Source organism: Dendropsophus ebraccatus, chromosome 1 (assembly GCF_027789765.1).
Source record: "Dendropsophus ebraccatus isolate aDenEbr1 chromosome 1, aDenEbr1.pat, whole genome shotgun sequence".
NCBI lineage: Eukaryota > Metazoa > Chordata > Amphibia > Anura > Hylidae > Dendropsophus > Dendropsophus ebraccatus.
The window spans coordinates 151162193-151180152 of record NC_091454.1 but is presented as its reverse complement, the minus strand read 5'-3'; the positions used below and the strand labels follow the sequence as shown (position 1 = coordinate 151180152).

The following is a 17960-nucleotide window of genomic DNA, read 5'->3' as shown; positions in this document are numbered from 1 at the left end:
GGTGACACGATCATCGGCTGATCGTTCTCTCTATTTCACCGAACGATAATCGGGCGAAATGGGGCCGATTCGGCCGATTATCGTTACTGTGGAATAAGGCCCTAAGAGTTCTAATTTGCTGATATGAATAAGACCCTTCCTTCAGTAGTTTAGCTGATACCTATCCAGTGTCCTAGTACAAGTATATTTCATATACTTTTTATAAAGTATCACCTGACTTAAATTTACTCAGCTAACCAGTGACTACAAAGGTGCCCAGCCCCAGTCACTGGTTGGCTGACTGAGCATTCCTGAGCCAGGTCATGACGTTGTAGAAGTAGGTGCTTCAGAAGGCCGACGGGGGTCTGTGAGTGGTGATGCAGCACTGCAGGGGCACAGTGACAGGTAAATATAGATTCTTTATTATATTCCTGCACCTTCCCTGCTCCTGATTTTTTGTTTTGTCCAGAATTCGCCTTTAAGGGTACAACATCAAGTTGAGTAGTTTAAATCAGGTAATTATATAATAAACTAAAATCTATATCTGATTAATTTTAAATGTACAAGAGTTAAAGGGGTTATCTGGGTAACAAAAACAATATTCTAAACAATCCCCCTTCCCAATACCACCCTATGTCTAATATACATGTGTAATCTTGCACCCTTTCCCTGTTTTTTTTTTTTTTTTCCTCATTCTTATCAGCTGTGGATGTCTAAAATCCTCTACTTTTGGTCCACTCTGAGCACGCTCAGCTCCCTCTTCCCCCTGCCTTTGTAGTCACAGGACATGTGATCTCCTATCTGGGGGCTGGGTTAGCTATTGACTTGTTAACCTGACCCCTAGGAGACATTATCTGCATCATCTCCATGCACCTGTGCTGCTTCTATAGACTTACATGTGTCCCTGAGCCTAGGTTTCTGTAATATGAAACATTATAGTTCTATCACTGCTTGATGTCAGTGAATGCAGTCTTTGTGTCTCAGCTCTGCATATTGTAAGTGTCATAGATGTTCTTAGAGTCTGGATGGAACTAGAATATTTTCATTCACAGTCAGCAAGCAGAGATCTAAACCTACACTACATCCCCAACCCCCTGGTAAACAGATGCCTGTTATGCAGCACATAGCTATACCATGAGCGCATCAGCTCTGCTACATCATTAGCTGGTATAGAATACATATTGGGGTGATGTGATGCAAAATTTGTGAAAAAAACTGTCCTGTGTTTACTGTGCAATAGTAATGACAGCAGTGGGCAGGAAAGAAAGCTAGGGGGGTGAGTACGCAAATGGACCAATCAGGGAAATGCATGATGGGAAATGTAGTTTCCCATCTTGGTTATAGATCGGCTTTTAACAAAAAGTTGTAGGAATGGCAGCAGCTAGAAAGACAGGAGATGGCTCAAAATACGCAGGGGGATTTTGTGAGTAAGACCAGCTAGCATTTAATTTTCTTGCTCTTAGGTGGATAACCCCTTTAACTGAGGCAAACAAGTTTCGCCTATGCACGAATGTTGTACATGGAGCAACCTGGAAGCCATGCATTCTACAGCTGAACTAGAACGTTCAAGTCTAATTTTTATTTCACATAACAAATTCCCAAGAATACTCAATTTGAGAGAGTTTCTATGTAACAGACACCTCTGCTAAGGAATGGTGAGGGGCTTGAGTGCAGAAGGAATTTTATATGCCACTATTTTATTACAGTCTGATAGCTTTATGCATGCTCTAATGAGATCATTTTAGGGAGGAAGTAGTTATAAGCTGGACTGATGCGAGATTCTCATATTCTCTGTGTATTATCTGAAAATATACTGTGCGCTATAAATGAAATGCTGAAGACTTTATGGCTTTTCCCAAATGATTTGACGTTTCTTCATTTTCTTTTTTTTTTCCTTCTGTCACTCCAGGGGATGTTGCATATATTTCAGAAAGTAGCAAGACTGTGGGATTTTAAATCTTTTACATTTTAACACTTTACTTCTACAGCTATTACAAAATGAATACAGGAATTGCTGTGCGCCAGGGTAGTGTGAGGAGGTGGTACAGCAAGGTGGGCTTGGGTACACTTGGGCACTTGTCACAGTGGCCAGAAGTGGTGTTACCCAACCCCACCAGACACACCGGCACTGCGCTTGAAAAAGTGGTAGCCCAAGTGCAAGGTGTAGGTGCAGATGCAGAGACACAAAAATAGCACAGAGTCCTGCACTTCCACAAGGCGACCTCTTTACTTGAGAAGACTTCAATGCAATGCAAAAAATAATAATGGCAACAACTTCAAGAGCAGGTGCAGGTAACAGAGGAGGAGAATAGTAGATGAGGTAGCTCAGAGTAGGTGTAGGGACCGTCTTGGGGGCCTTGTCCAGGTAGTTGTTTACTCTGCCGGGATGTTTGTAGAGAAGGAGTGTGAAGAATACTTAGGTAATCGTATATTTGAACGCCTTCTGTCCAACCAGTTCAGCGAGTGCCAGGTTGGGTAGTACGAGCCCCAGGCCTTTACCACTGGGTGTAGCAGACTTTCAAGGTTTCCCAGAAGAGCCGTGCCAGTCAGTAAGATACATCAGCTTGCCGCTGTTTGTCTTACTTGGGACCTGTTCCTTGCTGTGGTAACTGTCCTGAGAAAGTAGGAGAAGGATCCCTGGCGTGGACAAGGTGGGCCCTGAGTTTTTAGCACTGCATACTGGAGCAAATCTCTCAGTAAAAGAAGCAGCAGTTTGGTTGTCTTATTCCCTCCAGACCACTACTGACAAAAGACTGACTAGAGACCTCCCGGGCCCTGGCACTACGTTTTTACTCAAGCGCAAATGTATTTTTCAATACTCAAGTAGTGAACACCATTAAAATTAACGGGAGATTAGAGGATTTTTTCAGGAGCCCCCTACTCAGCAAAGGGAGGGTATCTGGTGCACCTAAAAACCTCAGAAAGTGATGGAAACACCACGGAAATGGAACAGGAACAGCAGAGGGAGCATGCATGGATGCCTCTAAGAATCCCAGGCCGCTATATTAGCTTTACTAGCGTTATACTATACCACTGTCAGACTGAGTAGGCTGTCTGATACTGATAAACTATACTGTTTGTCAGATGCTTTCTTCTGTGTCACACAGGGATATCACTAGTCCTAAAAAAGCACTTTTGGGTAGTTTGCATTAATGCTAGTACTACTGCATACTCCAATAATACTAACTGTAGCACAGTATACAATTATATATACTAGCTATATACTGTACCAGTGCCAGTATAGTGGATACTGAATGTAAGATCTTCATTTATTTTTTTTATTTTTTATTATTTTTTATTTTGGGGGGGGGGAGGCGTGTCGCGGGGAGTTTTCCCTGCTCCAGCAGCGCTCCCTGTCAGCTAACACAATGCAAGTGAAACAAGCATCACATGATCTGCGTCTATATACACGCAGATCACCTAATTAAAGCCAAACATGCACGGAGCAGACTTGCTACTCATACTATCGAGCACCCTCATACTCGAGCGAGTAGTATATTCGAACAAGTATATTCACTCATTTCCAACTAGGGATAATGTGCTAGGCAGCTTTATGTAGATGGAAAAGGTGAATCAGTTTTAAATACAGGGTGCGTCTCAGGACACCCTTTTATTACAGAAATGAAAGGAAACATTACATATCTGAATACCCCAGCAAGTTATGAGTGAGGGGCTCTATCTTTGAGGCTATGTCCAGAACATGTCCGCCATTTTGAAAGCCACCATATTGGATCAAGGGTAATTTTTTCCAGTGGAAGATGGTCATGTAGCATATAAAACAGTAGCACCACTGTTTGCAATGTTCCCATACCGTTACATGACTTTCATACTATAGCTAATTCTAGAACTGAGATGCCTTTGTGAGCATTAAGCCTGTACTGTGACATACAGTAATTTTGTGTATATTTGTTTCCTATGACATGACTGTGTTTTGTGACACTACTGCATACAGTTTGTAGCAAACGGTCAGCTGACATTTAAGTGCTACATGCCATATTCAATGTATTTCATACATAACTTAGAAATGAATGTTATGTAACATGTAAATATCAGTTTAACAGTAGCTACATCTGGTATGTACATTATTAATATTTCTGAAGGGCTATGGTGATCTCTTCTATGATAGCATAGCAAACAGTTTCAGGCATATTTGGCTGTAATGAATATAATATATTGAAGATAAACACCAGTTAATTTGAATTTGGCCAAAACAGGTCTACCAAAAATAAAACCCTCAGAACTCCTAACTCCTGGGCTGCAGCTGACACCGGGACGATAGGGTTACCGCAAATACGCCCCAGAGGTCAAATAGGTGTGGTCAGTACACATACAGTAAGTGCCCCAGTGCCCCATAGTATGCTTTCAGTTATCTAACAAAGTAAATGAATATTAAACAAGAGGAAAACCTTTACAAATATAATAACAGTAGTAAGAATATACATGTATCTATAAGTAGGTACTATTAATACTAGCATAAGTGCAATAAGCAACATTATTTTGAATGAGCTGATGTAAATTTACAAAGGGGATAAAATTCACTAATGTGCTGTGACAGAATCCAGCATACAGGTAGACCTGGACTGGCCCACCTGCAAACCAAGGAATCCCTCAGTGGGCTCCAAGCTACAGTGGGCTCCCCACAAAGGGCAGGGCCCACAGGAAAAGGCGTCAGGGCTAGCAGTGATCCTTGCTCCTAGGAGGGCCCCCTTTTTCTGGGGGCTCACACCAGGTGTTGCACCTTCCCCCTTAACTGAAAGCACTCCTAAGAAGTGCTTACAGTTAAATGCAGTGGTCTGATTGACAGATCAAGGAGCTATTGCTCCCCACCCTGCCAACCACTCTTGTGGCTGCTTTCATCAACTGAGCTCCGGCACACAACTGGCATCACTTGTGCCCTGTAGAGCGGAGAGCAGGAGATTCTGCAGAGATGAGTTATTGCCAGATAATGTCGGATATCAGAAATCTTCATGATGGCCAGGCCAAATGAAGAAGAAAAGAAAAAGTGAGCATTTACGATCAAGGAAGATGTTGCCTGTAAGTCATCGGGTGTAACTGCACTGTAATTACTTATATGGTGTGCAGAGCCTGTGTACAATTGGTACCAGTGAATTTTGTCAATGGTATGGTGGTATTAGTCAGTAATGGTGGTGGTCACTGTGTGGTGATAAATTTTCTTATATACTGTTATTATTGGTAATATTCATCTTGGTTGACTGCATTTGATTAGTAACAGTATGGTGATATGATGATGTGTATGGTGGCTTATTTTTTAATATACACTGTGTGGTCACATCCACACAGTCAGCCTCCGCAGAACTAGTTATACCAGTCTTTCACAAAGCATCCAGTGTACAGTGCACATAGGACCTTCCAACTACAGCAGCTGCAGAACCTGCATGTTTGGGAGTTGTGGCTGCAAGCACTAAAGTCCACTACAGCCCTCAGAACATGCTGGGATATGAAGTCCAAAAGAACAGACAACTCATCTGATAACTGCCAGCGCAGTGGAAGGATTCATTTATGGACCTTTAAAGCTGATGGTTGTACTTTTCCTAAACTAGAGCCACTAGGAGCAGCTAGTGTTACCCAGCTACAGTCCTTACATCCCTTACAGGTGATGTTTGGAGGACAGTCTTCAGATGTGACACATTTATCAAACAGCCAGCACCACTGGCGGATTTGAAATCTGTCTACTCTTTTGCATAGCAATACATACGGGCTATTGATCATGGTGGACTCTCAATGTACTTACCCAGGGGGGCAATGTAGAATGCAGAGGTGAAGCAGTTTGTAGTATCCAGCTGCACAAATATCACAGTCCTTGGCTGACCCTCCATGGCATGTTGTGCATACCTGGTGGCAAGTCGAACAGAAGCCAAGTGTCATCCCATCTGCTTCTTCACTTGTTTTGTATGTCCCAATAGGGCATTGCTTTACACATGTGTTTTCTGCAAGAAACACAAAGTTATATTCAGTTAAACATTAGGGGGATAACTAAATAAAGTGTGAAATGTATTTTGTGAAAAATAAATGATTTAATCTTTTCACAATTCACAAATAATGGCACATTGCACATTTTTTTTTTTTGCAATATATAAGCATGAAAACAGGAATATAGAATAATCAGTGCATTGCTAAGATGACTAGTGTAAATAGTCTTTATTTATATCCATATTTATATACATTTCTATTAGTTATAGAATGTGAATCTACAAATCAGTACTAGCACTCTTAATATGCTGAGCCTTTAAATACAACATACATGTTTAAAACAATATTCACATGATATTCCTATTGATATTATCATTTGAGTACTTCTGTTAGGCTTTTTTATATAAATAATATAAATAGATTTGTGATATTATTATAGTGTAAGTTTTGTACTCTTGTTACCTTATATACTAATTGTGCATGCTCCTTTGCATAGGTGAATAGGTTCCAGATTTTCTCTTTCTACAGTACCAGCCAGTAGGTTGTGCTGTTGAGTGGTTTAGTTTTCCAGCATACTATTCAAGAACAAGCTGGCTTGCTTCTTCTATATCTAAGTTAGTAGCTTCTGAGGCAATATGAGAACCTGCCAGGGGTGCCACAGCATTTTAGTGGGAATGTTGCCTTTAAGCATCCTTAGAGGCTGTGGCCGCTCAGCTTTTATGGATGCCTTGCTCACTGTTTGTTCAGCCCGCATACTATAATGCAGATATATTAAGGAGTGAGTGGTATTGTTATGTGGGTGTGCACAGTATGGGCTATATTACTATTGGTGTGCACAGCAGGGCTCATTCTGCTATGGGTTATTATAATTATGGGGGTGCACAACAGGGGGCATTATCACTATGTTGGTGCAAAGCAGGGGGCATTATCACTATGTTGGTGCACAGCAGGGGGCATTTGTGTACGCTGAAATCTGCAGCAAAGGGCTTTATTACTATATGGAGAGCACAACAGGGGGCAGTATTACTATGTGGAGGGTACAGCAGGCACACTATTACTATATGGAGGGCACAGCAGGAGACATCATTACTATATGGGGGCACAGCAGGAGACATTATTACTATATGGGGGCACATACCTACTCACTTTACAGTGCATGACACCAATAACTGTCATGCACAGAATTACTATTGTTAAGGACCCTATAGAAGGGAAAAAGGGAAGGATGTTGCTGGAAAACCTAAGATGTTTGTCTGACAGGTTCTGAAGAGATGAATGGGAGCTGGAACAAATTGTCATGGCAGTCTGGGCCAGATGGATAAGAAATGGAAAAGTGAACCCCGCAGGTTAAAAAAAAGACACCATCTGTGAGCCACCAATGGTATTTTGTAGAATATTATTTGGTAGGAGTGCCCATGGTAAAAACTTTTTCCAAGAGGTATCCCGAGGTGGGAAAGGTTAAACACTGATCTAAGCTGTTTAGAGTCTTTATTGATTGTAATATTCATCTAATTACAGTAGAAATAGAAACATCAGCAATAAAATATCTTGTACTTACTATATAAGTATAAAGGTACAGAGCAGGTCAGACAGTTTTCCGCAGAGGGGCCATCACAAGATTCACACGTCTGATCACAAGAACTACATGTAAATAAATCATCTTCTAAGTAAGTTTTCAGAGGACATTTTGCATCCCCTTGTACCCCACACATGTCACTTTCCTGGTCCAGTGTTAGCTGGCTTTGGCACCGTGTACACTCTGTTGGCTGTGGCCCTGAACATTCAGCACATGTTCTGTGACACTCTAAAAGAGAAGCATACTGAACATTTTAGTATATTTGTCTATTATAGTTAGGTCATGTTCCCATATTGCGAGGAACGCATGCGGCTGAAACCACACATTCACCAGTAACTGTGCAAAGTTTCTGGGATTATTGACAACAAAGCAAGTTTTCAGCTGCATGGGTTCAACAAAATGTGGGACCACAGCCTTATAATAGGAAATAATCATTTATGAGTGCAGACATTTAAAATCCTAAACACATAGATCAAATATTTTACATAGGTCATACATTTTATTTCATTTTCTTTTCAGAAATCATAATAGTCAGTTAACTGAGCTGGTAATCTTGATTCTTCAATTGTTCAGCACTTTTTGTTACCAGTACTGATTTGCATCTAGTCTTTAATTTTCGTGGTACTGGTGAACTTTTTAGTGCTTACATAATAGTCACACCTACAGTACCGGGAAAGCCAAAGTGACCTCTAGACCTGTAGCCAAAGTGACCTAATAGAGAAAAGGCAGCCGATTTTGTGATTTAACTGACTGCAATGGCAATGCATTAAAGTCAATGGTAAGACGGACGTCCAGTGCACACAATGCATTACATAACAAACGTTTTTACCTCGGACGTTAAAATAATGAACATAATCATTATTTATGGACCTCCTTTGCAAACAGAGGACAATTTTTATCAGTTGTTCACACACAGTTCTTCTTTTGTGACCATTCTTTCTCCGTTTTTACTATTAAATGGAACCTATCACCCGGGACGCCAGCGCAGAGCCCGACCGACTCCCGGTCCAGCCCCAGATACTAACCCTTTCCTGCAAGTCCCACTCCTGGAACTGGTCCCGGGACGAAGATATCAGCGCCCGAAGCTGAGCGCGTACTGTATGCTAATTAGCAGAGATGAGTACGATGTCCATAGAGAATGAATGGAGCCATCATTCTCTATGGGTGTCAGACTCATCTCTGGTGCATGCGCGACTGGCTGCCGACAGAGGGATATGTTCGTCCCGGGAACGGGACTTCCAGGAGTGGGACTTGCAGGAAAGGATAAGTATCCGGGGCTGCACCGGGGGGGTCGGGCGGGCTCTGCGCCCGCGTTCCCGGGTGACAAGCTCCCTCTAAATTCTATAGACTTTTCAATTAAACCCCACCCAAAGGCCAATTAGTCCACCTAAACTAGAATAATGTACAAACACTAGCCATTGCACTAAGGGGAGGCAAGGCTGCTAAATGACGTCCGTTATTTTACACTCAAAATGACGTATGTCATTTGAAACTGAGCTAAAACCTGTGTTAACCTAGCCTAACAGTGCAATCCACTGTCTCTTTTATGAGGGAGCCAGCAGACATAGTGACAGCCACAGAAAGCAAGCTCTTATAGAAGGTGTGCCTCTATGCTTATTAAATGGTGTGTGCCAAAGCTGGAAATAACAAATGGAAAAACTGGAGGTGATATTGCGGGGTGGGGTGGGGGGGGGGGGGTTGCATGGGTTGTAAATGCCTGCTGGTGTCACTGCTCAAAAGAGGAGTATAAATCAATTGAGACCTATAATTATTCACTGCAATCGGGGACCTGTGCTTATCATTCAATCTACCTAGCATGGTTTTTCACAATATTGAGGTTGAAAAAAAAAAATATATATATATTGCATTAACCAATGTTTTATTGCATTTTTATTGCACGTATATGACCTCCAAATATCTTTTAGAAGAGGCAAGTAACCTAATATTTGCATCTCCATTAAACCTCAAGCAGCTGGGAGATCTATCTGTACACTAAATTAATTTGTTTTTCCTTGAGTTCTATTCACTAGCTAACAATTTGCTTTTTGCTGTAGCCAGGTGCCTCTTCTGAGAAGGTGGCATTTATATGCTACAGTAGAACCTGTTATTACTTCCCTCTTGCTACCCACTCATGCTAGTGCCTCTTCAATGAAACTCATAAAAGACCCATTCATTGACGATCAATGAATGACTGCACCGTTTTCCTTGCAACTTGGTTTTCTGGCCACTAATCTATAGATGTACTATGTGCCAGAGAAGCAGTGCAAGGAAGTGTGAATTTCCTTCCGAAACCCCATTATTATTCTTTCCGTCAAGACTTTTTGACCTTCTTAATCATGTATTTTGTGTGTTACTTGCTGGTTTCTCACCATGTTTTTAGACACTGAAAAGTAAGTGTATTTGTCCGCTTAATATTAAGTGTAAAAGCTATACTTTTCAATACATTCAAATATTTTATGAGAAACATATTTATTAGAAAAAAATTGTGAGCAATTACTAGGGACCCGGGATATGAAGTAAAATAAGCATTACATGGATCTACTGGTTGACAGTAAAATATCACTTCATGCAAAACATATAAATAACACACTTCATGTCTTCATTTTGAATCTTTTGGTATTTCTTGTTTTTTTCCATTCCCACTCTCCCCTCCTTGTATGTAAAATTACAGCCAGATTCTGAAACCACCCTAGTCTCAGTGTGCCGTAGTAGTCAGAGACTCTACCCTGTTCTCAAATAGACTAGTCGTGACATAAGAACAACCTTGAAGAGTTACCCTCAATCACTCTTCGCTCCGCTCATCTGTCATTGAAGCAGTATATGATATAACTATCAACGACCTTGCCTTATGCTGCGTTTACGCGGAACCATTATCATTCGAATTTTCGCGATAATCTCATTTGAGCGATAATTGGCACATGTAAACACAGCAAACGATCCAGCGATGAGTGAGAAATCATTCATTTTGATCTTTCAATTTGTTCTCAAATTGCCGTTGGTCGTTCGCTAAAAATTTGCAGATCGCTTCGTGTAAACAGTCTTTCACCAATTTACCCTACTTACCCTATGTGTGATCTTGAAATGATCGCAATACTGAATTTTCCAAACGATATATCATTCAGCCTAAACGCTGATCGTTATAAAAAACACATGGTTACTTCAAAATCGTTAAAGAAGTCCAGCAAAAAAATGTATTAAAGTATTACACTCCTTGTAAAAGCAGCATTAGGTAGGTCATCAATATATGATCAGTGTGAGTCTGACTCTTGGACTGATAAAATGGACAATGGCCCTTGCACGAGCACCTTGGTCTCCTCATTTTCTATCAAGCACAGCTCTGTACATTTACTGAAGTTAATGGAGCAAGTTGCAATCTCAAGTGCAATCACTACTGAATGTTAACAGTTGTGCCAGGCAGGAAATGGTTGCTTTCATAAGTGTTGTGGCCCATTAATTAAGCTGATCAGCAGGTGTGCCTGGAGTTGGACCTCCAGCAATCTGATACTGACCTACAAAACCACTTTCCAAGCAGTCCAAATATATGTACTTTTACAGTTAAATAAGTTTAAAATGTTTCTCCAGTGGTATGGAGCAGTTTTGGGAAAAATGACTATTGCGCCACACTATGCATAACTACGTGTCTTTTCTAAGATATATCTATTTTGAATTTGATGCCAGAATAAGTTTCTGAAAACCTGTTCTCTTGTCTCTTGCCTCGGTCTGGAGACAAGAGCTATACAGATGCTGCAGAAAGCTTGTCTCATAAGGTATAAAGGCCATATTACAGCACAAAAATGAGGGAGAAGCGAGCGTTGATCTCTCAAGTCAGCGCCCACTTCCCCCTCGCTCCCTGCTAGTTGCCTGTGTTATTACTAGGCTCTATCGAACATCTAAAAAAAAGCTAGGTTCGATTGAACTCGAACCTAGCCGGACCCAGCCTCTGAATCCCGGAATTCCAGGCGGTCCCCAGGATATCTCCTCCTTCCGAACGGACCATGAAGACATCAGCAACCAAATACGGAAGATCTGGCTAGGTTCGAGTTCGATCAAAACTAGCTTTTTCAGATGTTCGATCAAGCCTAGCTGTTACATGCAGTGAGCATGTAGCAGCAGGAGGAGCTTCCCAGATGATACCTAGATTGTCCAGGCTGCCCATTGCAGTCTCCTGACGCTCTTTTACTCGGGGCGACTAGCAGCAGACCCTCATTGACATGATTGTTGCGTTTCAACATGTTGACAAACCACAATCAGCCGACATTGTGCATGTTGGCTGCTCACTGCCTTTTAACTTGTCCTATTACACCAAAGAATTATCGTCCGGAACATCAGTATTTGGCTACATATGGCCAATAATCGCTTAGTGTAATAGGGCCTTATCTGTGTGACTCGGGGTACGGGGAGAACAGGTACTTGGGAACCTGTTCCAGTGCCAAATTCATAATGGACATATTTAAAAAATGGCATGCATGCACACAGTGCTGCATTACAGTCATTTTATTAAGTGGAGGACTCCTTTAAATTTCCTTGTCATTCAGTTCAATCTGGTCCTGGAAGTACTGGCCTTTCCAGGAGAGAGACCTATAACTTGCAAAAATAAATGGCAGTAGAACATTTTAGCCCTGTTTAGCTTCGAAATGTCTATAATTACATGCAATCAGCAACTAAGTAGAGCACTTAAAACTGCTAGGAGTGAGTGATTATAGTGTTAGGTTTTACTCTCCGCATAGGTCTTTCTGGAAGGCACTGTGCTGTATTTTTTAAATAAGCAAATATACTGGTTCTATTTCTCTTATTAAAAAAAAAACAGACAACAAATTTTTTAGAAATATTCTTTTACTATGTCGGATCCTAAAACATGCAAGTATGTGTACATTCACATGTGTGCGCTTTTGACTATTACAGTAAAATGTTGGGATCATACACACATCTTATTGGGCCGGGGACTCTGGCCATAATGTACAGTAGATGGTAAAAAAGATATTTTGTTTGACTCTAACCTTTTATATTTAAAATAGTGTTTCATAGCACTTTTGGAGAACGGATAATATATGGTGTCCCTCAATAAGCAACAGGAAAACTGTACTTGGAGGGGAAAACTTCTGTTATACCGTGTCACAATAGAGATGATCTGTATTCAGACAGGGGATAGTAAGCTGAAATGGGAATACCCCGTTAAGTGAAAAAAAAAGGATTGGGGTTATAAGCTGCTTTAATTCTTTCTCCATAGACTATATAATTGTTATATATTTACTGTATATTGCAATTGAACTTAAAGTGTAACTGTCATATTTTTGTTATTGCAGAAATCAGTAGTATAAGCGATTTTAAGAAACTTTGTAATAGGTTTCATCAGCCAAAAAAGCCTCCTTCTGTACTCAAGAAGCAATCTCCCAGCCTCCCCCCCTGACTTCTTATCTGTGCATTATCAGGCAAACACGTCTTCATTATAGAGAAGCCAGTGAAGACGGGCTCTGCTCTCTCCATTCTATCCTTATGGAGGGGGGAGGGGCCGAGATAGATGAGGGAGCAGGAAGAGGTGACATGAAGGTCAGCTGTTTGTAGACTCTCTGGGCACCTAAAACGCAGGATTCTGTGGTCAGAAAGGTCAGTGCTTATCTATGAACTTACTGAGAGAAGATTGCAGGGTGTTGTGCTCTGCAGGACTGCTCCGTGCTCAGTCACTCCTAACAGCCCCTCCCCTCTCCATAGCCACATAATGGAATCAGAAATCCTGCTGCTTCTGATGTGAGGGGGGAGGCTGGGAGATTGCTTTTTCACTACAGAAGGAAACTCTTTTGGTTTATAAAACCTATTACAGAGTTTCTTAAAATCGCTTGTACTGTTGATATTTAATGTTTTCAGAAAAATAACCCTGAAATGACAGTTACGCTTTAAGCAAGCCAGGATCCCGAAGGGGTTTTATAAATATTAAGAGTTATTCTCTATCTGCAGGATAGTGGAAAACTAGCTGAACACACTCATCACAAGAACCTAAGGGCCATATTAGACAGCCCAATATATAGAAGCAAGCTTGCGCCAACATGTCAGGTCAAAAAACACACAATGCTATTCTATTCACTCAGGGAAAAATTTCCTTACATTCTTGTGATTAATGGAACACCACGATAATGATCATTCCCAGCTTACACCAAACAATTGTCATCCGAAATGGTTTATAATTGGCCAAGTATGGCGGATAATTGTTTGGTGTAATGGGGCCTTTACCAATCAGCTAGTTATCTACTATCTTGGTTTAAGAGTAACTTGGATTGAGAGCGTTTTGAAAGAAGAGCTCACAGTTTTTCAAAATTGTAACTTGGATAAAGAGCATTGCTTTGGTTTAAGAGCTCCCTGTACTGGGTGGGATGGGGAGTGGGAGAGGGGTATGGTCTGCATAGCGGGGTCTACAGCACTGTACTATGACCCAGGAAGTCTCCATCACCCTACAAATAATAGCAGATCCACTTCTACACATTCCTTCATGCTCCCTGCAGTCTCTGTCAGCCCTTGTGTTTCCCATCCTCTCCATTCTGGCTATAATGTGCCTGCACTTACACCCAGCCACTCACACTGCTGTATAGAAAAGTTTCTGTCACTGTTCTACTGCAAAGCTCTGTGATTCTCACTTCCTGATTGGTCTATGCTGAAACGCCTCCCTTACCCATTGCTGCCATGTGACCACACAGACCTCTTACAGCAGTCCTGTTTCTCTATTCTAGCCTGTTATACTACACTACTGCATTATCTGCAGCTCCGTCCTGTATTTACAAACTGTGGCTGTTTTTTTCACTTACTATAAGTACTTACTATAAATTATATTCCACATACTGATTGCTATACTGTACATTAACTTATAATATAACATTTTCACCTGTTTCTCATTGTTTGTTTTATTTGTTCTTCATGTTATTCAGAATAAAAAATATTATTTTTAGAGTGGTGAACCAATTGCCTGCATTCCAATGATTTCTTCTGGGAAAATTTGCTTTGGTTTAAGAGTGGATTTGGATTACAAGCACGGTCCCAGAACGAATTATGCTTGTAATCCAAGGCACCACTGTATTAGAAATGTTTGCTAACTTACTGAAAAGCAAAAACTCATATTGCATTGCATACAGCCTTCAGCTATTACGTCACAAGGTTTGGGGATTTTTTTCATTCTTCTCTGCATATCCTCTAAGTCTCTTTCAGGTTGGATTAGGACTGTCTATCAATAGCAATACTCAGGTCTCTCCAAGGATGTTAGATTGGGTTCAAGTCAAGGCTCTGACTGTGCCACTCAAGGACATTCTTGTGGCACTGTCTTGTGGCCCAATCTGAAGTCCAGAGCATTCTGGATCAGATTTTCATTAAGAATACACATGTACTTTGCTCCATTCAGCTTTCCCTCAATCCTCAAACATAACTGCCCAGGTGCTCTACAGGAAAGGGGGTACCAAACCATAAAGCAACCCATCAGTTAAACTGTGTTCTCTTCTTTAGGAAACACTTATATTCTCTATTGAATAAAAACTCTGAAACTTTTTTTTTAGAACTCTGTAGCACCATCATGTATGTTACTAAAACATACTAGGGGTGGTTAACAGAATGCTGGTGACATGATCGTTTTTCTTTAGGTTTAGAAATATAGTTATATATAAAAGCATGATTTTAATCCTTGAGTTTTAGCTTTACAACTTTCTTAAGGTGACTTGAGCACATGAATTGTTTAAAAAAAGAATGACATTTCTGGGGCCATAACAGCAGGAAGCAAATAACCTGATGATGTCTAACTATAAATGGTTGCAATAAGAGGCACCTGTTGTGGCCTGCATTATACTTATTTAGTGTATGGCCATTAGATGAAATCATATTTTTATAAATGGGCCCTAGCTGGAACATTGCAGTGGTATTAGCATCACATATACTAGCGAGCGGGCTTGCATTCTGATGAAATGCATTCATGAGTCACACACTTCTACACTCCACTGGCACAATACTATACATTTGTCACAGTGTCCCTTTTTAAAATGGACGTCTGGTCGCTTCAGTCTAGACTCTTCATTTAAAAATATCCTCCTATGCGTCTAGCATATGAGATATTTCACCAAAAGAATGTAATGAAAGCAATGGCACAAATGCACACATCTCATTACAGATGGTGAATTAATGAACTCCCTTATAATTCTCTAATAGTACCACCTACATAGGCTTCCAGCAGCAAGGGAATAGTAACCACTGTGTTATTTTCTTACATATGTTTCACTAATTGTCAGCATCACAATTAAAACGTCCCTTGGATTAACTAAGCGTTTCCTTTATAGCACAGATTGCTGCTTCTTAAATGCTCCCCCAGGAATGTGCTTTACGGCTATAGCGTAAGTAGAGTATAAAGTGTAATTTATTAAGATCGTCACCTGCATGGCAGTCATCTCCTATCAGGCTCTGACTCTGGACATGTATCATTTTAACACTATTCATTTCTGCTTTCTATAGAATCCATTGTGTTTTTGATAGAAGCACTTGCTTGCCATCTTGATTCTCATTGATATGCTGTCTTCAGTGTATGGTTATGTTCCCACAACATCTTTTTACTTCTCCCATCACAAGACATGTGAATCTATGAATGGATTTCAATAGGTTCGATAAACCCAAAATTGTAGGGACACTTGTATTATGTGAACAGAGCGAGCAGTCAGGATACTATGATGATCATCAGCCAATTGTTTTTTTTCAGACTTTTCTAAGAGAATAGAAGTAGTCATAAAAAGCATCTCTGGTTACAAAGAGTACCAAAAGGGCAGTGATACGAAGATGGATATGCCATGGCTACCTAGCCATGTTACCTATTCCTATCCATAATCTATGTGATTTGCTTAACATATAACAAGGAATTTCTTATATTGCTGCTCTCTGATACAAGGCTTAAATTGTCTTGAAGGAGAAGTTTACTTTATCACAAATTATCAATGTCCTTAAAAGTTCTGTAAACTGTATAAATTAGTACCAGAGCTCTAATGTTGTGGATCAGTGTGACTCAAATAGACACAAGGACTCTGACAGAGATTATGAAGGAGAGTTTTCCAAGGAAAACAAGGTTCTGTGTGAACTTGAGCCTTTTGATTTGTGTCAGCTGAGTCATTCATATGACACTCTTGTCTGCATTTTGTTAATCTTATTTATGTGGCTGGTGCCAGCTTAGGCGACTTTTCTCCAGCAAGGCTTCTGTTCCATTGTAAATAGCATTCCTCTCCACCCAGTGACATATTCTGTGCCAAGGCAACCAAACCTTTAACAACTAGCAGAATGTGTTGCCATGTACGTTTGCAATAGCAGCAAATGAATAACTAAAATCAGTCATGGACCATTAATATGAGATTTTCACCATCAAAGAATGCTTTATTTGCTGTAACTGGTTATTCTTCATCACAGTTGGAATGGACACTGGTATTCTGTTGTCTAGTCATTTCTGCTCAAGCATTGAGATGTTACCAGCTTTGGGCTACATGTGATGTCTAAAAGTTTCAAAAGCGGGAAAGATTAACATTTAACTGTTCTTATTAGATTTTAAATAGAAAATATAGATGATTTTAGCATTTTTATAGTCCCCTCCCCAATTATGCCCCCCCTCTTTGAAAATATATGTCTCCCTCTTTGCTGTTGCTGTGCACCTGATCCACAATAGCTCTATTAAGTTAGGGCCCTATTACACCAAATGATTACTGGCCGACTACTGGCCGTTCCGAATGACAATCATTTAGGTCATGTTAAAGGGCAATGATCAGCCAACATGCACAATTACGGCGCATCGTTGTCTTAAAACATGACCTATCAAAACAACAACGATGGCGACGTTCTGCTGCAGATGGTGCAGCAGACCACCGCTATCTTTTATGGGCCAACCGGACGATCTAACAGACACAAGGGATAGCACAGCCATGCCTGTAATGCACACAGCTATTTGAAGTGCTCTCAGACTTGTTGTAAATGCCTTTTCACCTGAAGAGCCCATGCAAGTTGAACACCTCAAAATCTCTGACCAGAAAGGTCAGTGTCAACATATTAAAAATACCATGGCGGCAAGGAACACTTTCTGCGCAATTGCTCGCTTAAGACTGAAAACCTGAATCTAGGGACTATGCCTCTAGGTGACAAAGAATAATCTCCTAAACTTTATTTAACTGTGCCATTGACTATAGGTAAAACCTGTATCTCTGCACCTACTTTACTGTACTCTGGTTCAGATGGGACTTTTGTCTGCCAAGCCTTGTTTTCTTAATATCGGCTGCCAACCACCTCCCTAGAAAAGCCATTGGTGGCAACAGTCAGGTGGGAACAATTTATACCTGAACTCAAGCTCACTACTTCTTCTGTAACAACTTAAGGACCTATAAATGTACCGGTACATTATAGCAGCCCGTTACCAGCCTCTCTACCTGTCAATCATCCGCTCCGATCTTGCTGATAGGTAGAGAGCAGTGACTTTACATGGGCA

The 17960-nt window shown here is 40.7% G+C and overlaps 1 protein-coding gene across 2 annotated transcripts in view; it reads right to left on the bottom strand.

Annotated features, from left to right (window-relative positions):
* LOC138800265 (proprotein convertase subtilisin/kexin type 5-like) overlaps positions 1–17960 on the bottom strand; it is a 93893-nt gene that overhangs the window by 37761 nt on the left and 38172 nt on the right. For both annotated transcript variants that reach the window (XM_069981948.1, XM_069981950.1), the window contains exons 11-12: positions 7469–7714; positions 5732–5927 (exon numbers count right to left, since the gene is read on the bottom strand). In XM_069981948.1, coding sequence (XP_069838049.1) covers positions 5732–5927; positions 7469–7714 — 442 coding nt within the window. The remainder of the gene's footprint in view (positions 1–5731; positions 5928–7468; positions 7715–17960) is intronic.